This window comes from Vigna angularis, chromosome 6 (genome assembly GCF_016808095.1).
Source record: "Vigna angularis cultivar LongXiaoDou No.4 chromosome 6, ASM1680809v1, whole genome shotgun sequence".
NCBI lineage: Eukaryota > Viridiplantae > Streptophyta > Magnoliopsida > Fabales > Fabaceae > Vigna > Vigna angularis.
In genome coordinates, this window is record NC_068975.1 from 28,161,712 (window position 1) to 28,185,591 (window position 23,880).

The 23,880-nt window shown below is 31.5% G+C and overlaps 2 protein-coding genes across 4 annotated transcripts; both read right to left on the reverse strand.

Annotated features, from left to right (window-relative positions):
* Positions 1-7,913: 7,913 nt before the first annotated feature.
* Positions 7,914-11,348, reverse strand: LOC108340963 (protein LEAD-SENSITIVE 1). Of its 2 annotated transcripts, XM_017578552.2 has the most exons (3): positions 11,218-11,348; positions 10,815-11,039; positions 7,914-8,882 (listed from the first exon to the last, which is right to left on the reverse strand). In XM_017578552.2, exons 2-3 carry the CDS (start codon positions 10,906-10,908, stop codon positions 8,200-8,202), a joined length of 777 nt encoding a protein of 258 aa, XP_017434041.2. In that variant the 5' UTR covers positions 10,909-11,039; positions 11,218-11,348; the 3' UTR covers positions 7,914-8,199. The 2 variants fall into 2 exon arrangements, with proteins under 2 accessions (XP_017434041.2, XP_017434040.2); XM_017578551.2 differs by having other exon boundaries at positions 10,815-11,331.
* A 2,369-nt stretch (positions 11,349-13,717) lies between these two features.
* On the reverse strand, positions 13,718-19,773 carry LOC108343062 (bifunctional fucokinase/fucose pyrophosphorylase). 2 transcript variants are annotated; one of them, XM_017581105.2, is made up of 6 exons: positions 19,120-19,773; positions 18,505-18,869; positions 17,278-17,404; positions 16,195-17,208; positions 14,656-15,389; positions 13,718-14,293 (listed from the first exon to the last, which is right to left on the reverse strand). In XM_017581105.2, the coding sequence occupies exons 1-6, from the start codon at positions 19,679-19,681 to the stop codon at positions 13,901-13,903; spliced, it is 3,195 nt and encodes a 1,064-aa protein (XP_017436594.1). In that variant the 5' UTR covers positions 19,682-19,773; the 3' UTR covers positions 13,718-13,900. The 2 variants fall into 2 exon arrangements, with proteins under 2 accessions (XP_017436594.1, XP_052734767.1); XM_052878807.1 differs by having other exon boundaries at positions 19,021-19,159.
* Positions 19,774-23,880: the final 4,107 nt, after the last annotated feature.

The window sequence follows — 23,880 nt, forward strand, 5'->3', positions numbered from 1 at the left end:
TATAGTTGTTTGTGTGATCTTTCCTATTTCTATATGTGTCTGCAAAAACTAGTGGGTTGTCAGCTTTGATATCTATATTATTACATCCGAGATTCTTCCAACTGTGAAAGCACTTGGTGGAATTATTTGGGAAGAATAATATCAAAGGAAAGCTGAAAAAGAAAGGAGTATTAATTTTAGGTGATTTGTAATGCAAGCTTGATCTGTAATTATGTATTTATTAGTTAAGCGCATGCATTTGAACAGCACGGGTCAACATATATTTAATAAACTAAGTTGTTGAAATGAACCTTGAAAACTTGACTACCTGCCCCAACCAAACACTAATTAATCAATGGAGAACCATTTGCTGGGTATTTTACATATTATATGGTTCATTCCATGAGTGACGGGTGATGATGTCCCGTGTAATCCATTACCTGAATTTAATTATATTGTGTATGTGAAATAGTGAAGAAAAGTAGAGTGTAGATTTTCTGTTGGGTGTTTTGGTGTAGAAGAGAATTCAAATTCAGAAAATTGTTTTGTTATTTCGTAGGTAGGACCCTCAAACATTCCCTTGCTTGGTTCGAGTGGAAATCATTTCATTCAGCTTGGTCAATGCCTTCACATGTCGACGACTAATTAACTATTATTTTTTGCCATCATCGCTCATGATTTTCACTTCCAGTAACTTCTATTGGCAGACAAACCAACTTTTCTAAACGTCTATGTCTCTCTCTTCTTCTCCTTTTGGGGTGTACCAATATATTTCAAAATAAAAATGTTCTTTCCACACCGTTCACTTTCTTCCCCTAAGTTCAACAACTCATAATACACCTTACAAGACAGAAGAAGAAAAAAAGTAGAACAAAGATTATTTTAATGATTTTCCCTATACACATGCTCACCAGAGTCCAAATGTTTAGAGAAATTCTTGAGTCATATCCCTATGAATCTCTTAACACATCATGATTAATTATTGTGTTAACTCAGTATTTACAAATAAAAAAAATTTATATTAAGTGTTGAAAATATTCAATGTATGTTGATTTCTAAAAGCTCTTTTTATGTTCATTTCTTACATGTGGTCATTATAATATCTGTTAAAACTCCGACTAAAATTAAACATTTTTGTAATATAAGAGGTTTCTAAAACCTCTGTTATGTTCATTTCTTACACGATGTTATTATAACTTTTGTTAATAAACTCATATTAAAATTAAATATTTTTGTAGTTTGCTTATCAATCTATTTGAAAATTAAAAATCGTATGATTTATTTTTAATACTTTTTAAGTGCAGTATATCTTTTTTAATATTTTGAAACGGAAAATATAAAATTAGATCCAAAAATAGAAAATACTTGCTAACAATATTTACTATTTGAAGAATAATTAATTGCTAAAGCATGCAACTACGAATCAATAGTTATAGTTAGTTTTACACAATTTCATAAAATTGAGCAAAAGGTCTTTATAAAAGTCAGAAAACGGTGTTGGTGTGAAGAACAGTAAACGTAAATAGCATAAAAGAAAGTAAAGTGATGAAGAACAGTGAAAGGTGGCAATCATGGATTAAGCTTATAATAGAAATAGTTTTAGCCGCAGGGAGTCATGCAAGTACAGGGAAAGGTAGACAGAAAACAAGGAACCTAACCTAACCTAACCGTCAAGAAAGTCACCTAATAGACAAAACTGTTTCTTATTTATTTTATAGCTGGCCAAATTTAGTTAAAACTAAAAGGCTGTTTTTTAATGCCCAAAATACAAATATGATTTTATAATCCTCATTAAACTCTAAAATAAAATGAAATAGAAAATGGAAATGTTATAATTAATCTCTTGACTCCCATTAAATATTACACAATGTTCTGAGCTACTTTAATAAATGATCTTTTCCTTTAATATATAATTACAAGTGAGATTTCCCTTCTTCAAAAAATAAAAATAAAAACAATAATAAATAATTATGGGGGATAAGATATACATACTAAAAAAAACATTTATGTATGTCAAAAATATATGTACAAGTAGTCAAGATGGAATGGGCTAGTTTTCTCATATTAACATTCAACTTTACAAGTCCTGGCTTTAATTTTTGAAAATGGTAAGCAGGTACAGGAAAGAATGGTAAAGTGGTGAAATTTGATGTCCAAGGTAATGAATAAATAATATTAAGGAATTTAAATAGTAGTTGAAAGTTGCATTAAATAAAAATAAAAAAGTTAAATAATATATTAAAAAACATTCCATAAATATTAAATCTTTAAGTGTCGAAGATTGTGTCAAGTTTAGTGAGAATTTATACATCTAAAGTGGTTAATCTTTCTAGTATATCTTAGAAAATTTTTAACAACAATTACTTTATATTAACTCAGATGATGATCAATCGAATTATAGCTCTTGAAGAAAATCCATTAAGTCAGTTCACTAGTACAGTAAGGAAAAATGACAGCGGTTATTTTTGTCCATAGGCAACGGTTCTTGAACCGAGATATATTCAAGCGAGGCAAAAAGTCTACTTTTTTTTGCTTCGGGTGCAAATCGAAGCATAAAATGGTAGGATTTTGCATCGGTTATTGCCTTAACCAAAGCAATAGATGTTTTTATTTTTTTTATTTTTTATTTTTTGGTTAAATTGTTGATAAAAGAAAGCCAAAGATTAGTGTTTGGCCCAAAGGCGAGATCGGTGGTTGTCATCTTCTGTCTATTGCATAGCACGGTGGTTGCAGCAACACCCCCATCACTCACTATGAAGCAGTCCTTGAAGTTCCAGGGTGATGAAAACCACCACGAACACAGCGACTCTGCCACCGCCACCAACTCCGTTTCCGAGTTTTGCTTCTCACTCTCTTCAAACTTCACATCAGGCCCATACCTCAAAGTCTCTCCACTCCATACCTCAAAGTCCCATCACCGCCACCACAAACACGCTCACTGCCTCTCAATCCTTCTCCCTCTCTCTCAAGTCGTGCCTAGGCCTCTTGGGCTCACCGGCCCACTCCCCTCTCGTCTTCTCCGCTAACTTCTCCCTATCCCCAACCCCGACCCTTTTTTTCCCTTTGCAATTCAAACCCCAATTCAGCCACCTCTCTCTCCATAAAATCGTTTTCTCCGATACCCCACCACCCCCTTCTCCTCTCACTCCCACACATCAAATTGTGTCCAACAATCTTCCTCGAGTTGGCAGAATTTGAAATTGGAAGATAACAGAGACAAATCAAACCCTAACATTTTGGAAAACTCTAAGAACGATGCAAAGCACAGTCTCTCTCCTATCATTAGGGTTATGGCTCAGACGGAGCAATAATGGCGACACCGACGCGAGGAATACAACGACTAAACACGAGCAATGGAAGCGAGAGCGACGGAGCGAGAGCAACGAAGCGAGAGAGCGAGGGAGTGAGAGAGTGACAGAGCGAGAGAGCGAGGGAGGGAGAGCGAGGGAGTGAGTAAGTCAGATCTCGAGGAAGAAGGAAATGAAAGGTTACGTTTTTTTGGTTAAGATACGTGCATATATGCCTCGGTTCTATGCTCGGCCGAAGCAATACTTGCATATATGTCTCGATTCTACACTCGACCGAGACATATAGTCCTCAGAAAAAAATAAAATAAAAAATATGAAATGATTATATACCTCGGTTCCCGCCTAAATCGAGGCATAAACACTATTTTGCATTGGTTCTGAACGAACCGAAGCCATAGGCTCTGCACATAATTCAAATTTCAGAGACCTGTCAGGGGACAGTGGGCTTTTAGACTTCAATCGTTGCTTTAACCGAGATAATATGACTTATATGCTTTGGTTAATTTTAAACCGAGACATATAAATTCGCTTAAGCTACAAAAATACCATCACATTTTGATAGGCTTCGGTTTCACTTAAACCGAAGCCTATAACATGAATTAAAAAACAGTTTTTTTACTAGTGGTTTGAAAGATTGCTCAAGTAAATGTCAATTAAATCCAAATGTCATTCGAACTAGTTTTATATAATATTTTCTTTCTTTCCTACTGTTATTATGCTATATGTAAAGAGAATTGATTTTTCTAATGACCTCTTTAATATATATATATATATATATATATATATATATATATATATTTCATTTTCACTTTTTTTCCTTATTATATAAAGAAAAGCGATAACTTTTGTGTACACATTTATTATTCTTATTTTACTTTTTATAATATAATTGTTTATTAATTTTTTTAACGTGTTTTTTTATAAGACTATCTTAGAAGATTCTTTCTCTTTTTTCTCAGTTCATTTCATAAATTTTTGTTCTTCATTAAATTTCTGCTCAAATTTAAGTAGTTCTTCCTATTTCATTATCTTTCTCTTATTTTATTGTGGATATATTCAGAAATACTGGAGCAAACACACTATTAAGAGGAGTCAAGTCAATAACAAACTTGCAATAACATAATTCCCAATAATCATAAGCCAAAAACCAACTATTACACCATACCAAATGAACAGTGTGATATATATAATTCACCAGTTAGAATCATTCATCAATCTAAATCTCTCTCTCTCTATATATATATATATATAATAGTAAAATATCCCACAAATCAAATAAAAAACAAAAATTATGAATTTATTGAAAAATCTGAAATCATGATTTCTTAGAGGAAAAAAAATTAACATTCCAAAAACAAAACAAAAATCAACTATAAATACCCTTGCTCAAGTCTCCTTCTTTCCTGATTGTATCTATTAACTTTATCGTACTAATGTCAATTTATCATAATTACTTTTTGTTAACTAAATTATAATATTTTTATTTCGTGACATTTTAAATGTGCTATTTTTAATGTTTATTTTCAATTGAAAAAATTTACCTTAACGTGTTAATTTGAGTTTTCAAAATGTTAATGTATGGAGATTTTAGTTCACAATTAGAATTGAAAAAAAAAAGACTAAAATTTTGTACTTGGTTGATGGATGCAATAAACACATTACATGAATAAAATCATAAGAAAAAAAATATAATTAATTTAATTTGACAATTATGACTAGTTTTGGTGATTTTGTATAATCATTTATAATATAAAAACATAAATATAACTGTTTTTTATATATTAAATTTATGTTTTATAAAGTTGCAAACAACAAAGACAGAAAAAAAAATATTTAGAAGAAGTTATAAAGAAAGGAGAATCAACTTCATTCAGATGACATATTCCAAGGAAGAGGTTGCATACATAATATTTTATCATTAATAATAATATTTTGACACAGTGATTTTAGTTTAACATTGTCTTTCACTACCCTTTACTTTCTTTTTTTCTTTAAAAATATAAAAAAAATATTTTTTATGACTCCTTTATCCTTATCATATATGTTAAATAAATATAATGTGTGTCAAAATACTATTACTTCTTCATCACATACTTAAAAAATAATGCAATATCATATATCATAATAAATATTATATTTATATACATATGTCTTATCACTTAAAAAATAATATCTTTAACACTAACATAAGCATCAATGCACATATGTAATATTTAATCCTACTTCATTATTATTAAATTCTTAATATTAATATTATTTTAAAAAATTATTTTTACTTCTTTAAATTTTGTATGAAGTGAATATTATTATAAAATTATAAATATTTTCCATCCAAAATATAATATATTATAGATATTTTAAAAAAATATAAATACATAAACATTGTTCGTGATAATATATATTATAAATATCTAAAAAAATGTGGATGCACATATTCCATAGGAATTATGTTTCTTCCAATATATATATATATATATATATATATATATATATATATATATATATATATATATATATATATATATATATATATATATATATATATATATATATAAAGAAGATAATTTTTTTTGTGTACACTTTCATTTTTTATGCTTTATCCTTAATGATATAATTATTAATTTATTTGTTGAAAATTGTATAAAATTGAAACCTGCTTAAGTTTTACTCTTTATATATTTTTAATTTAGATTAAATTTTTTACTAAAAAATATTTATATTTTATTTGGTAATACTTTACTATTTGTTGTACTTCCGCATTTGAATTTAATTTATTACAACAAATTATCTATATTTTATTTGTTAATATTTTGCTGTTTGTTATATTTTCAAATATGGATTCAAATTTTTATTGAAATTTATTTATATTTTATTTGATAATATTTCTCTAAGATTTTTTTTACCTTCATAATTTAGTTATTTTACCAATTTAAAATTCTTAACCTACCTTCTCTATCTTATGTGTTCATAATTTTGTAACTCCAAAAATTTGAATTTTTTATTATATTTTCATTATTTTATTATTATTTTTAGCATCTAATTATAACGTTTATGAATAAATTAACTGATTTTCATAAATTACAATAACAAAATATTTAAAAATACATACACAATGTTTAAACTAGTATATATAAAGTAAATATACATCACTATTTCAAAAAGAAATATTTATAGTTGCAAAACACAAACTCTCTTAAAAATTAATTTTTGAAATCTAGATGGTTTTGAAGGCACTCGCTCTATTAAAATCTGAAAAAAAATTTGGAAAAAGTAAAATAGTTTATTCTTAGATCTTAATCGGGTCCTAAAAAGAATATAAGAACAGAGTCAATTTTTAATTATTTTATCCGAAAATTGTTAAAAAAAATAAACAGAAAATAATTAATGTATACAATTGAATTTTTCACCAATGAGTAATATAAGAATGTTTTTTTCTATTATATTTTTCTTTATATTTCAACATCTTTTTAAAATTCCAAAACTATCTTTGCATTTCAAAAAAAACCTACACTCTATTTCTTTTTCTCAACGAATTTTGAAATTCGTTGAAGAATTTTCTAGCTTCAACTGATTTCGAGATCTGTTAAAGAAAAGTATTTTTTGAAATATGGAGACACATGAAGAAAAGTAAAGAGATACAAAAAGAAACACTCGTAATATAATTATTCTGCTCAAACCCTATAAATGAATTCGGAATCCAAATTAGGTTGCTTTTTCGTATTCTTCCTACATTTTACTCTCTACACTCCATTTTCATCTTCTTTTCTAATATTCTTCTCACAACTAAATATGTCAAATAAATCCATATAATGTGATTTCATCCTATCCCATGTAAGTTGAGAACCAAAAAGTCCACAGAATCAAAAACAAATTATTAAAAAAGTCTACTTAATCAAATATTCCCAAAACTCTATGGGTTGAGACCACTTTGATAGAATTGTCAAATATAACTATATTAATATCATTAATATTAATTTAACAAAAAAAATATAAAAATCACATAAAACAATAAATAAATAAATAATTATTGAATCAATTGTCATAAATAAATAATTAAAAAAAATGTTCTTCTTAATCTTCTTATTCACGTGCACCTCTATCTTAATCTTCTTCTTCACCTGTTCCATTTTGAAAAAGTGGTTTTTTAAATAATACGGATTACATATCTTAGTAACCACTTTCTATTAATTTCGAATGTTACATATACTGCTATCTTTCATATAAAAATCACAATCTTACTAATCATATAATGGATTAGTGCATTTCATTTTTCATCCTGTCACTTTCTTCTTTGTTTGACTTAACATCGTTTTTAGCAAACAGAGACAAAGTCTTGTGAGAGGTGTCGGTGATGCCATATACTAAGTGGAAACTGAGATATTCTGGAAATATTTTAATTTAAAGTTTTTAGATATCACCAACTATAACTGTTACACATATTCCTACCAACACCTTTTTTTTACTGTTAATTATGTATATGGAGCAATTTGGAATTGTGCTGCGGTGGTATATTAAAAGCCGCCTTCTATCTGGATAAATTAAACATGATCAACTTTCAACCCAAAAGCACGATTAACAACATAGCGTAAAATAGTCAAATGTGATGTTCTATGTTGCAGACGATGGTTCAATCACTATTGTAGGTAAATGTTGCATTATGGTCAATCAAGAGAAAAATTATCCAAAGGAACACATCAGATTATAGTTACTACTGTAATTAATATTATTGCAATTTCATCCCATGCACAACTTGAATAACTAGACAGACACCAATGACGGCAAGGAATGAGAAAGAAACCATTGAGTCTTGTCTTACAGAAGATGTAACATGCATGAAGACACATCTGCTATGAACTGGTGTATCAAGTAACAGTGAGACACGAAGCAGTTTCGTTTGAAGTGCAATGCTAAATCATCTGGTAATGATCTGTCCGTCTGAAGTTTCATTTTCAGCGACCTCCTCCTCAGGACAATTCCATCCAAGGTTCACAGCCAAATCTTCGACCGGAACCTTAATCACATCACTTCTGACACCAATGTCAGTCGCATATCTGCTCATGCAGTACATTCCTGCTGTTACAGTAGCAACACCAACAGGACTTGGCATTAGTAACTTGAGGGGAGAAGAAATCATTGCAGCCAATGGGGCACCGATGATAGAAGAAGCTTGGCCACTTCTTCCAACCCCTTGCCTATCTTGTATCAAAAGACCTGTTTTGCAGTACAGGGCAAAATCCTCACAGTTGTTCTTAAAAACATCATAATTACCAAAGCCGTTTTGAAGAAGATACATTGCTCGATGGATAACAGTCTCTGATGGGTCAGATGATGCAGTAGTGCATGTGCCACCCCTTATTTTGGTGAGGAAAACAGATGGTGAAACTTCATACTCAAAACAGTAAAGAGATCCATTTCGAAGGAAGCAGTCCAAGCAAGAAAGAACTACGCCACTGTTTGGCTGTCTGAATCCACAGTCAGGAAAGGTTGGACATGGGTTGGATGTTGGATCATCCAAGTTTGATGATGTCTCAGCAATTGACTTTAAGTTTCTTTCAGGTCTGAAATGTACAACCTTGCTTCCCCCAACAAAAATGCCTGCATGGTATTTCATGGTATTTAGATTTAATCTAAGTTAAATTTAAGCTTGATTCAATATACATCTGAATTTAGTTAGATGTCATATATTTTGATCAAATCAATTTGAATAAGGGGTAAGCTGCAGGAAAAGGTTGATACTACAAAGCAGCAGCATCTCCCATCGGATTCTGACAAACTGGAGAGAAAACAGTAGAAAAATTTGCCTTCAAACTAACAAAATCAATCAATAACAGATATTCTCATCATGGATGTCGTAAGGATTAAATAAGCAAGGAGGTCTTAGCAACTAAAGCTAAAAAGCTAAAGTATAATTGACCCGCAGCATGCAGCATACACCGAGACAGTGTAAAAGAAATGTGTTATAAATTTGAGAAGGGAAAACAGATAGTACTAACATTAAAAAATTAGATGGCTAATATAATTCGCATCGCTCATAATATAGAAATTGATCCTTGAGTAGTAAGAAAAAAAATGTATTCATCTTCATGGCAAGATAAATCCCCTAGCCATTTGCCTGCGTCATCTACCTTGAAAACTTACAATGGGTGATATAACTCCATAAAAAGAGCATCACAAATAAACACTTGATATTTCACAAAATAATCCAAACATAATGATACCCATAACTCTATATGATAAACACAGCTACTGACATTAGTAAGCATAGAAAAAGACCACACTGATGGCAGAGTTAACCCACCTATAATGTTATGGAAATAAGTAAATAAAGACAAGTAAGTGACGTAAAATTCTAATTCCGTGCTGCCACAATCAACAGTCTTCTATGCAGAGATTCATGACCCCGGAAACAGAACTCCCATTGTCCAAAACCACTAGATGGCTTTCATTGAAATATAAACTTATTTCCAGAAATTGTAAAGATGATTTCTACAGTAGCAGTGTTACTATCATTACAGAGGCACAGTATTTGTTCCATGACAAAAATTCTCTTCCAAAGGTACTAAGTTAGACTACTTTAAGTGAAATCTGAATGATACTCGCTCCATACTCGTCAATCAGTCCATATGAACATCTGCAACTGATCATTTCACTCAAAGTCACAAGTAATTATGTTGAATTTCAAACAAATAAAGTCTGATTTACATCTAGTGGAAAGAAAGTTTAGTTTAATTGAGGGCTTTGCTTCCTCGCTTTAACAAGTACATGCCTCTGCTTACAACTGTGTGCAGAGAATACTTAATGTTTATCAATTGAACCTTAGACAGCTCCTAATCCAGCAAAAAATAAATTCATAATTAATTTGCTCACATTTCATATTACCATCCCATACACATTCTGCTTTACAATGCCACTTTGACACCATGTTGAATGTTACCAAATTATTGCATTGCCTCCTAAACATAAAGCTAAACAAAGCATACTCATTATGGCAATGATAGCAGCACATGCACAAATAAAAGGAGTCCAGTTCCAGCCACCAGCGGGTAAAGGAACCAAAATCAACGTCATGGACACCAAGAAGAGTCGGGGAAACAAAAGGGTCACGGGACCCAGCGAACATCACACAAAAACTTACTCATTGAAAGAAGAGAGAAAAAAAAAAATCCTCTACAACACCCATCAATCGAAAGTCAAAAAAGAACAATTTTTTCTTACAAATCACGAAACCCAAATTGAATTGACAAAGCAAAAACAAACGTTTTCCCCGTGGCGGGAGACGGGGGTCGGGGGTCCTTCAACAACAACATCACTATCGACCCACTTGCAATTCTGCAAACACATCACACATTTTTTTTCTCAAACAGAAAAAGGGCAAACAAAAAAAAATACAAAATGCAGGAGGCGATGCAGAAAACCCAATTGCTGAAAGCTAGATCAAAGAAATCACATTGCAAATAAATAGAATAAAATCGACAAATAAAAAAATGAAATTTAATTTTGAGAGGAAAAAGAGAGATTGAGAAAGACCATGATGAGAATAAGTGAAAACAGCTCTGTAGGTGTAGATATGGTCGCCAGGCTTGATCTCGTGTCTCTCCACTCTGTTAGAAATCAGACCCATTTCTCACTCTCACTCTAAAACTCGCCACTGTCACTGTAACACCGCTCCAAGCTTCAGTGGTTGTAGCATAGCAGAGCAGAAAGAAAGAGTGCCAATTTTCTTATTATATTAGACTTGGCCCCACACCAATCCTAATTATTCAACAGCAAGAATATTATTTTATTGTCGTTCTGAAAATTAACTGAAAACCAAACGTAATTGCGTGTGGAATTGGAATGTGTGTGGCAATCGATGGTAACCTTCTCATCAACTACCCTCACCCAATCCAAATGCCAACCTTTGTTAAAGGGTTGTTTCTGTGGCACATACCGATAGCGACGACGACGATGATCGCCATCATCATCATGGATTACGAATGGACGGATGGTGATTAATAATGATGAATCTTTGGCTAGTTTTTTTATGGTTTTGGACTCTTCTCCTTAACAGTTGACCCGGCGTGGACAATGGTGTCTAGGTATTAAACTATTAACGTAATACACAAGGGTAGATAGACAACGTAAACATTTATGGTTTGTTATAATTTCTTAGAATTTTTTTTATTTGCTAGTAGTTTGAAATATATTTAAAAATATTATTTTTTATTTGGATATATATTTTAAAGATTTATTTTTAAATAGTTTTCTTCAATTAAAAAAAATATATTCGTTACAATGCATGTACACTATAAAGAATTCATGAATATTTTGAAAAGATTAAAATTTAGGAACATATAGAATCAGCGTACATCAAAGGTGTTATGTCAAAAATGGATTTCATGTGCATTTAGTCTGCGAATTTCTCTATCTAGATCAATGAAAAAGGAATGCGTCTCGTGATTCCAATAGAGGCCTGTTCCCTTATCTTTTCATCCTTGCTAGAAGTTCTAACCACTCTCATAAAGAAAGCTAAAGCATGTAGGGATCTTAATGGTATAAAAGTGTGTAAAGGATAACTTGATGTTTATGAAGGAAAACGAGATGAAGAGTAACAGGGTTAACAATATCCTGTCTTAATATGAAAAGGTTTCATAAGCCATTAACATGGCAAAAACGAAGATTTTTTGTGATGCTAAAATGAGCTTGTAAACTTAACATTATCTTGTTTAAAAATGTTTGGGCACGAAATTGGGAGGAAGAAGAAGGTTGTATAGAACTTGCTTAAAGACAAGGTGTGGAAAAATGTTAAGTCGGATAAATATTTATCAAAAGTAGGAAGGGAGATTCTTGTGAAATTTGTGGTCCAGACAATCCTAGTTTACTGTATGAATATTTTGGTATGGAAGATTTGAATCTAATATAAGTTGAATTTGTTTTTTATTTCATTTCAAAATATTTTTATTAAGAAAGTATTTTACGTATAGGTAACTTATCTTCATTTCTTATTTTATTTTACGTATATATAAACTTATATTTATCTTTTATTTTATTTTATGTATATATAAACATTTTTTTATTTTATTTTACGTGGAACTTTGTTTATATTCTAACACAATTTACTAAAGTTATCTAAAAAGAAATAACACGAAGCTTCTTAAAAATACATTCTAATGTATTCTTAAAAATAGATTGAGAAGTATTATGGGAATTTCATAAAAATTATAAGAAGTTTCAATACAATTTATGTATAGCTTTTACGCGAGATAAGAATATTACTATTTTATTATGTATATATGTATTGAAATAGATAATAAGTACTATGTTAATACTTAATAAATGTTTAAATTTATATTTTAATCAGATTTATAATCCTTTTATATAAATTTTATCCATAACTAATTTAAATCAATAATTAAAATTATGTCTATGTAATTAGCATTTTAAAATGTATTACTGATTATATTTTATGCAGTTTGATTGATGTATCCGTATTGCAATAAAGTATCGAATTTTACATGTTGGGTCACATGGCAGAGAAGAAAAAGCGAAGAAGTTTCTGCAGAAAAGCAATCCATGCGACTTTGGATTCTTTGCCATATGAACAAGTGATACCCTTGCCTCCCTTTTCACCGTTTCTTATCAGCCTTCTTTTTCACGCCACTGCTTTTTGTAAAGAAATGATGAATAAAAATGGCAAAGATGAAAATGATTATCACGTTCTCTCTCACTCTTTAGTATTCGGCAGAATCATTGAGGAGGCTCAATTGGTATGTCTATTAGTGGTTATTTATGTCAAGTATGATTTTCCATGGATTTTCAAACTGTTATAATCTGAAATCACAGCTCTTTTACAATTCCTTAATGATTGAAGAGAAGGTTGCAGAGACTGATGAGAGAGAGAAAGAGGAGAGAGAGAAAGAGGAGAGAGAGAAAGAGGAGAGAGAGAAAGAGGAGAGAGAGACCATATCCATTGGCACCTCACCTTTCATTGACCATTCATCTCAATAGACCAAGCAAGAAAAAAAATATTCTCAATTTTGTGTTAAGTAGACAAATATGTAAAAATTAATGGATATTGGATATCTGTTTTGCCACGTATTTGATTACAGGCAATTAAACAATCACAGGATACATTTCAATTTTTTATTATGAGAAAATTCAGTACAGAACATGTCCATGGAACTATCAGTCACTCCGTACTTGTTCGTTAATTGTAAATTTGTAGATCCATTTTCTATAGGCATCTGCTCACTTTAGAACAAAGAACAAATTCCCATTTCTGTTTTATTATTCCATTTCTCGTTCAGTTGCTTCGCCATAAATTCATAAATCTGATTTTTTGTTTAACATGAACCCTACATTAATGATATTCTAAGAATTTCTATAAATTTAAGTACCAAATATCTAGTCTGCTTGCAGATTTTTTTAATTAAGGTAAAATACAAAAAATATACTAATTAATTCCTTAAAAATCTTATTCAGTAAGCTGGAATAAATTAAGAGATATAATCATCCTCAAGATAATGGACACTGATTCAATATCTAGGGCAGAATATACAAAGAATGGAAAAATAAATTTGATAGAAAACAATACAACTGTAAAACTAACAAAGTATCGGTAGTCATACCATGTATTATAGGAATATCTGCCAATCATATATTTTCACGTCAAACTGTTTTTCATGTTCTAGCCTGTGTCTCAGTTCCTTGGCACACTCTACATCCTTGGCAAGCAACAGAGCAAAGCCCCCACCACCAGCTCCAACCAGCTTGTAGCCACAGCAGTACGGAGAGGAAAAAGAAAACAGACTATCAACATACTCGTTGCTGCAGTAAGGGTCGAGTTCCTGATGCAATCTCCAAGCTTCTAGCATGATATCACCAAGTTCATCTAAGTCACAGTTCATCAAAGCTTCTCTCCCAATCTTTGCCAGTTCAACAAGGCGTTTGATACTTGATACAAGAAGATTATCACGGCGAAGATATCTAATAACCACCTTCTGCAATACCTTACGTGCAAGTCGAACCTACAAAAAGCAGTTCAACGTGCAATAGAAATCAAAGTTAATTATAGAAGTTATTGAATTAAATGAAGTGCAGCGCTAGCTACAAAGTTACAAAACTCAAAAATTTGAACATTTTATGACAAGACTTTGCTGTTGTTTGTAAGAGAAAGGAAACAAAGCAAAAAAATAATATATCCCACGTACAAACGATTTCCTGTATGCTATCAACAGAAACACGGTTACCCAAAGATCGTTAGATCAACTTACTACAAGCTTATAGGTAATATCAGATGACAAATAACACTGAAAAGAGTCTCTTTGATGCAGAGATCTCTGTGTAGGAATACCAAATGTATATTTACATAAACAAACTGTTTACTTACTTGACCAGTAAATACCACAAGAAGTCGTTGCTGCAGCTCTGAAATTAACTGAGGGGAAGCCAACAGGGGAACAACTTGAAGCCTCAAAGGAATTCCCGGAAAGCTTGAAGTACATTTAATCCCAGGGTACAGACCTCCGATCTGATCCTGCCAACCACCTCCTGTACCCATAAGTTGCTCCAACACCAAAACAAGTCTAGCAACATTCTCAGTGCTGTCATCCCCATCAATTATCTGCAGAAGGCCTTTCACCACTGTAGCAGCCAAGATACTAGAGGTACCCAATCCGCTGCCACGGGGGACATTGGCCCATGTTTTGATGTGCAAGCCCATATCTACAAGAATGTTATCATGAATAATTCCAGTCACAAGTAATGCAGATTTGACCAACCGAAATGGATCTTCGCCATGAAATGGTGCACAAATAGTCGTATAATCTTCAACAAACAACTGATTATCTGCATCATCGGTAATTAATATTCCTTCTGTTTCAGTTGTCTCTATGATGGTGCCAATTGGTGAAGAACCGTCCAAGCTTATTGCCATATTCAAAACACATCCAGCACGTTCAATGCTCCATGGAGGAGTATCACTCCAACCCCCAACAAAATCTACACGAACTGGTAATTCTACTTTTACCTTTCTAGGATGGAAAGGCTGATGAATGCAGCCATTGTGATTGTTATTCTGGAATTCCTGACCTGAACAGCTACCAGGAGACTCTGATAAATGTTCTGCAGAAAAGACGGATTTTAGCTTCAGAAACTTCATATTTCTGATTTTGTTGCATGAATTAAGAAGTAACTGTCTTGTTATTCATAATTTCATACACATAAAGTCAAGGAGAGTATGATATTATAAATAGTGAAAAGACGAACTTAAAAGTTGTTACCAATCTTTTGGCATCAAATGATCCTGAATAGAATTAATCCCTCTTATAGATACTCTATTCAAGTATTTTAAGAGGTAACAATAATATACAGAGAGAAAACACTCTGAGAAATTAATATTACTCACCATGAATTGCGCATAGAAGCTAAATTCCTAACACTACATTAATTGATCTTCGTATAAAAACTGAGCATTAAGTAGCCTTAGCCTTTGTATATTAATTTCATAAAAATAATCACGATACTTTACATTTCCATTGATTATTTTGAAACCAACAGGTAGTTTACAGTTTTATAGTTATACTAAGTGTGCCAATAAACAATATCGTGGAAAAGAAATTTTGCAGTATATTGTGCCTTAAAAGTTAAAACTAGCCTGTGGAAAGCAGCAAATGATCCGTACTTTTTTTAATATAATCTAATATTGCATTCTCATAATCATTTATCTAGACAGCTTATCTATGTTTAAAAAGTATTAGATGAATCGTGTGTACTTTCTCTGTTAAATTGAACAAAATTTAAGTCATAAAATTGTTCAAAGACTCCTCCCTATTCTCCCTCCAAAAAAATTGAATGCAAGATATATGCATTAAACTGTTTGCAAACTTGTTTTGTGTATTGCATCTTGGGACATGATTAAAACATGTACCTTTGAACCCATATCTTACTGCTGAAGCAGTTTCGTCAGCAACAGCAGCCCAAACTTTGGGCTCCAACTCACGAGCTGTCTCTTCTTCATTGCAAGCACGAAGAAGATCAACTTGCACCTGGTATGCCCGACTTTTGGGAAGTATATTAGAGTTTTGCTCCCGAACTATGGGGCACATAGCTAGGAAATCCTTACATGTTTCAATTCCAGAACCCTCTTTTTGAAGAATTTCTTCACATAATTGCGACAAATTGCGCCCCAGCATTCCATAGCTGATGCAAGCATTTGCAATTCCCGCTGCAAGATCAGCTTGATGATTACAAGAATCTTTGCATATAGTTGAAAAATCGATAGATCTATGCAATTCTTCCAAACTGATGCGCCGAGAATGCTTCCACAAAGGAAGCATGGATTCACTCTTTTCATTGGCTAATCCCATCAACCACATTGCAACCTTCATCATTTGAACATACGGAAGTATGGGAAATATTTTCGAATTCCATAAATATTTTTCATCAGGGCCTTCAGACCCCCATAAGTCACTTTCATCGATACCCAAATCATGTAAAATTTTCTTCCAAGGTTTCCCGCAAAATGTACCATCTTTAGAGAGTGAACTTTTGGGGTTATCATGAAGGCCACAATATACTAGAACTCGCTCCCTATTTCCAATCAACGGAACCTCCCAAAGACAATGACGATCTGGAAGCATGAACTTCATTGAATTGTCAATACTTAAAAGGTTGTCGACAGGTATATTGACACCAACCACTATACACAAGGAGCCAATATGTATTTCACCAGAAATGGAAGAATCATATATGAGAGAATCTTCTCCGATTGACACACCGGGTGCAATTTTACTAGAAAGAATAATAGCAGATGCCGTAATGTCAGATGCAGTGGTTGCTGGAATAGAACACAGATGTCTTCTACCAACCAGTTCTGAACCAACACCACTGAGATGATCTAAAACTTCATTTGAGGTTCCAAAATGCAAGAACAACAAATCATCTGTAATGGAAAAATGAGTTTCAATGCAGATAGATAAGAGGAGAAACACAGACAAAGACAAAGACATACAGGCACAGTAGCTGAACATCTTCCTGTTTCCCAATTTATTGACTAGTTCTTCACCCAAAGGACGCTTTCTTAGCCACTCATGCTTTGCAGGTACCCAGGCAGCAACCAGATCTTCATATAAACTCATCTATACAATAAATAATTTTCTTAGATAAAATACCTCCATTGTTCTTCAAATGAATTAGAGCACCAAGTGCTTCTTGCACAAATGTCCAAGATATTCAAACAACACTATAAATTAATTTTGTCAATTGTAATGTACCGCTCATATGAAGAAACATTAACAAAATGAATCCAGAAAGACAAAAACGTTTGATAACCAAACTATCCAAATGGGAAAAATATATAAATAATCGTTAAGTAAAATTTGTTAAATTTATGACCTAGCATTATAGCATAGTCTTGAACCAAAGTAACTGCAGTAGGACCTACCAACCTAGTCAGAATTTCCAAGAAAAAGCAATATTGTTACATAAAAGGATTAACAGAGATCTCTGGACAACGATGCATTTGTATAACTTACCTTCACATTTTACCAAACAAGTTTTAAGATCCTTGAGTCACAACTCTAGAATAAATTCTACCTAACCAAGACAATGACCCAAGGAATAGGTATCCCAGGTGAGCCTGTAGTTGTAGGAATATGCAGTCGAAGACTAAAAAAGCAAACTTCTAGGACCACTCAGACCAAACTAGACAAAGATATGATTGACACTGGAATGAATAGAAAGATCCCTGGTGTATTTATAACATTTACCAAATTATAATTTGTTTTGGAAAATAGAAATCAGTGTATGAAAAGAAGTAGCTAATAGGACAGCATAATGCTCAGTTATTGGCTCTTTTTGCATAATGTAAGAAAAAATCGTGAGGAGGTTACCACTTGCATGATCCTGCCAAATATTCCAATTAGTCCATACATATACAGATTTGCAAAGAATCCTTTGCAACAGATATTAAGTCCCGCGTAATTATATCTCTACTTAAATTGAATGGCATTCTCGACCTTAACAAATAAAACAAAATGGTTCAATTATAATGCAAAAAAAAAAATTATAAAGCACAAAAAAAAATCTCCAAGTATTTTTGCTGAGTAAATAAACTGATTTCTCAAATATCTTTGTATCATGCATCCCTGCGTATACATGCAAAACAAAGAATTCATTATCCACTACTTTCTACTGTTTTCTTTTCCATCTCTAAAACTAAACAAACAACTTCGTATACCTCTTTTTTGATCTTTAGGAGCTCTGAAATCATCTGCTGACAGGAAGATGCAAGTGTAACAAGCTCCAACCACGCCTTACCTCTAACTGTTATTATTCCAGTATCAAGAAGTGTTCTACCATCAGCAAGAATTGCCTTACTTTTAACTAACTCATCTACAGAAGGTTTCTGTAGAAGATTATCAACTAAACTAACTGCATAGTTTTGAGTTGAATGCTCAGTTTCAGCCGCAACTATTACTCCATGGTTTGCAGCAACATCAAGGGTGATGGGAACAGTGATGATACAGGAAGTGTCCATAGGAAGAGTCACGAGGGATGCATCAAAACATGGGAGAACATCACCAGTCATGGTTAACATTCCACCTATGAGGATTGAAAGAACTCTGTAAGTTAACTGTTTGAACGTCTTAAAACACTTTTTGGTCATGTTTAATCACATCATATGCAAAAAACTTAACTTTTTTAATTACGATGAATAAAATTAAGACGAGGGCTGCCTTTGAAATAAAAGTACCTATGAGAACTGAAATTCAAGCATGTACATAAAGCTATTCCAAATAAGCCCCGACAAGAGCTGTTTCATATGTATACAGTATATGAAGTGATGAATAACCTTCATTTCCAAAAGCTTGTCTTGCACAAGAAGCAATCGCAAGAATATGGTCAAACAGGAGGGGAACGGGGCCATCAGGGTCGTCAGCAGCTAAATAAGGAAGAGGCAAGAACACTTTCCCCATAGGGTTTGCCCACGGCACCCGTTTTGAATCACCTCCAGCATGGAGCAACAATACGTGCTTCTTCGCCAAAACAGAAACTGCATCGTCACTTCCATTACCATTTGTCGGTGATTGAGAGTGACAGTAGTGGAGGGCGAGAGCGTGGATGGCATTAAGAGTGGCGGCGCCGGATCCGATCCGGCAGCCGAGAGGGTCGGGCACGGCGAGGGTGACGGTGGTCGCGGAGATCCGACCCATGCGCTTGGCCCGCTCCAGTTGCCAGTTGTACAATTGAGCTTGTTCGGGGCTAGCGGCAGTGAGGACAATGGCATCCCAGGTTGGAACCCGCGAGGGGTGTCGGATCGACAACCTCAAATGGTACCATGATTTCCGCAGAAGGGAAACCAAGTCCTCCTTCTGTTTCATCCTCCACCGTCTCTTTCCCCTTTCCCTCTCCATTCCCACTACCTTCAACACCTTCCACTCTGAGTGACTGAGAACAAGAAGAAAACACTGGACCCATCTATGAATCCCATGCTTTTTTTTGTTTTTTTCTTGTATCACTCCTAATAAAAGAAAAACCAGCCGGTGATAGAAAAAGATAATGATAAAGGTAATTCTTTTAGTAAAATAAATAAATATTTTTTCTAAAAAAAGTTATTATTAATGAAATTAATAAATATTTCATCTATATGTATAAATCCCATTCTTTTTTTTAGGTTTTTTTCTTCTATCATTCCTAAGAAAAGAAAAAAACAGCCAGTGATAGAAAAAAGATAATGATAAGGATAATTCTTTTAGTAAAATAAATAAATATTTTTTTTCTAAACAGAGTTATTATTAATGAAATTAGTAAATATATCATCTATGTGGATTCTTCATTTATTATACACAATTTCCTTTTTCATATATAATACATAGTTTTTTTTATTAAACTTCTTTTTTAAATTACCCTCATATATAATTTGCTTTTAGATAAGATGCATCACTCCTAATTCTCTCACAACTCCTCATTTTTTTTTTCCAATATCTCATATAAATAGAAAGGAATATTTTTTAAAAGAACATTATTTTATTTCTATAATATTTTAATTATAATTTTTAATAATTATTTTATTTTATTTTCAAAATTATGAATATACATATACTACAACTTATATTTTTAATCTTAACTTGTATTTTTACTTGGTAATGTGAATTGGAAAATTTTAATTTAGTTGAATGATTTGTCACTTGTTAAAATTTTGGTTCTTCAAAAGTTGTTAAACAGTGGACCTCTTGATTTGTAGATTAAAAAAAAGTAGTTTTATGGTACATGTATTATTTGTGTGGAAACAATGTTGAATATTTATTTCATTTCTTATATTGCTATATGGTTGTATGAATGATTGAACGGAGCTTTTCACGATTTGTGATTATTTTATTTAGAGTTGTTTGTTCAATTTATGAAATTTTCTAGTAGTCCTTTGTCTAAAATAATTAAAATGATCCTTATTACTTTGACTATTGGGATGATTTGGACGATGAGAAATCATAGTACATTTTTTTATCTAATTGTTTTTTCTTTTAATATTTTTAAAATTAAGAATTTAATGTGTATGGTTGAGGGATAAATCTAAGAGACACAATAATGTCTTTGATTTTTTGGTGCTATAGTTTTTCAACATTCAAACTATGAAAGGTATAATGGTTTCATCTATGGATGCAATATGGAAATTTTCCTCTGTTAATTGACATGAGATGAATATTGATGGTGCAACTAGATTTGTCCTAATTTAACTTCATGTGTTGATATTTCTAGAGGAAGTCGGACGAATATGTTGGTGTTTTTCAAAAAAATTTTCGGATGTAGACTTCTATTTATGCTGAATTTATGGAACCATTTATGTTTTGAAGCATGCTTGGAGAGAGGAGTTTTAGTGACTTTGCTTGAAGAATGATTATTCTTCAGTTTGTCATGGTTTTTTGAATCAATTAGTGCTTCATTGGAGTTTTAGAGGAAAATGGTATCAATACATCAAATTTGTAAACATATATAGTTCAAAGTTTTTCATGTTTTTTTATGAGAGAAATTATTAAACTAATAAGTTAGTTAATTTGATTTTATTTAACAGAGAATCATGATAATGATTTAATATTTTATTTCCATATATTTATTTAGATTTTTTATAATATATATAGTTTATTTATGTTTCATTGTAATTTTTATTAGGATAATGATACTTTGATAACATTTTAACATCATCTACGTGTCATTCTGTGATTGGTCCAAAATTATTTCACAATCAATAATAATAATCATAAACATCAACACGGACCAATCATAGAATGGCACGTAGATGGTGTTAAAATGTTGTCAAAAAATTGTTGTCAAAATATCATTATCCTTTTTATTATAAACTTTGTGTGATTTCATACTTTGTCTTATTTGTTTATTTAATTTAATAAATGTTTATGTAATAAATAATAATTAACTTTAGAATGTTAATCTACCTAATGTCCAAGTTCATAATAATATTTAACACGACCTTGTTTGAATTTATAATGAGTAAAAAACTTTTTTTTAGGATAGAAGGAAAATATCACTAAATATATCACCGGTTTTCAATTTTTCCATTACAAAATAAAAAAGAAAAGGTAAAATACACTCTGAAGATGATGTTAGGCATTTATTTTTACTTTTATCATGCATTATAATTTATATGGAAAGATTTTGAAAACATGTCAAGTCATTAATATATTAAATTTTTCGTAATTCTTTTTTTCAAACAAGACATTCTATCATGTATTGTAATTTATCATGCATAATAGAATATCTTATTTGAAAGATGTTAGACATTTATTTTTTCTTTTATCATGCATTGTAATTTATATAGAAGGATTTTAAAAATATGTTAAAGTCATTAATATATTCTTAATTTTTTTGTAATTCTTCCTTTTCAAACAAAACATTCTATCATGAAAAAAATATGGGAATTGCTCCCTCCACCCCCACACGTCTCTTCCTCCACCTCTCCAATTTTCTAAAATGCCAATTATATCCTTCTAAAATGACAATTATATCCTCAAAAGTTAAAATTTTTTATTTTTATTATTTTAATATTTTAATTTATTTAAAACTTCTGATTTACTTCCCTCTGCACCTCTTCCTCTCTTCCATTTCCGTTTACCTTTCTCTCTTCCGTCAAGCTTCTTCTCCATTTCTCCATTTCCGTTTATCATTTTCTCTTCAAGCCTCATCAACCTTTCACTTCTATTTCTCCATTTCTTTATTCTTACCATATATAACATTTAAAATTATAAATTTAAATATAAATTACTGTAAATAAAATAAACAAATAAAATAAAAACGAAACGTAAAAGGAACACTGCCTCTGGACGGATGACATCCTTCAACGGATGTCAACATCCGTTTAAGGCAAAACGGATGTCGACATCCGTTTCGCCTTAAACGGATGTTGACATCCGTTGAAGGATGTCATCCGTCCAGAGGCAGTGTTCCTTTTAGGTTTCGTTTTTATTTTACTACGTTTTGCGGCTCATGCAAGGATTATAGACTTGGATATTCAAAGGATTATTGGAAGTATGGGAATGGTTTAGGGTTTAGAATTATAGGAAGGATTATGACTACGTACCTGGAGAGGAACCACGACAAGGACACTACACCATAAACTCACTGCACCACGTATTGCACCGAGAACAAGAGGAAGATTGCTTGATAATTCTTTTCACGATCACCAAGCTTTGCAGAAAAATATTTTACTCATACAAGGAACTACGTAGGTTATCAGTGAAATATGTTATAAATGAATAAAATTAAAAAACAATAATTTTAAAAATAAAATTTTACTGAGGGGCAAAATAGTAAATGAAAGGTGGAGGAAGAGGCAAAAAAGTAAAGAGGAGGTGGAGGAAGAGATGTGTGGGGGTGGAGGGAGGAACTCCCAAAAAATATATAGTGAATTCAACCCGTTTTGATTGGATAAAGCCCACATTAATTCAAACTAATTCATTTTTATAAGAGTGGATTGATAGGTGATTAATTATTATGGACACATTAATTTATGTTTTTTTATTATTATCATGAATTGATTTAGATAAATATGTTATGACATAACTTATTAGTTTGCTTAAAAATCTTTAATTTATTTTTATAAAGGTCGTGTTGTTTTTAATTAAGTTATACTTAAAAATTATAATTTTTGTAAATCATATTTTTTTTGTTCAAAATTTAGATCTAATTGACCTAATTCAATCTCACTGTTCAATAATGACTTTGGTTGGATGGAGTTTAATATAAAAAATACATAAGCAAAATCCAAACTAGATATTTTTTTAAGCAAGTTAGATAGTAAGTCTTCACAAATCTTCGCCAATCCCATAAAAAAAATTCCTAATTTATAATCTAAACTTATGTGCATGCTATCTACCACTTAATTGTTCTTTTTATATTTTATTTAATATTTTAATTTTCCTGCTTAATATATATTTACGAGTCATGTTAAATTAAGTTCACTTTGTTTTAGATCAACCTGTATTTTAAAAAATTAAATATACTTTTTATTTCTTAATTTTGAATGAAAATTAAAATTAGTTTATTTTTAAAATGTTAACTTAATTTAATTTTTCAACTTTATAAATACCTGAATTTAATTATT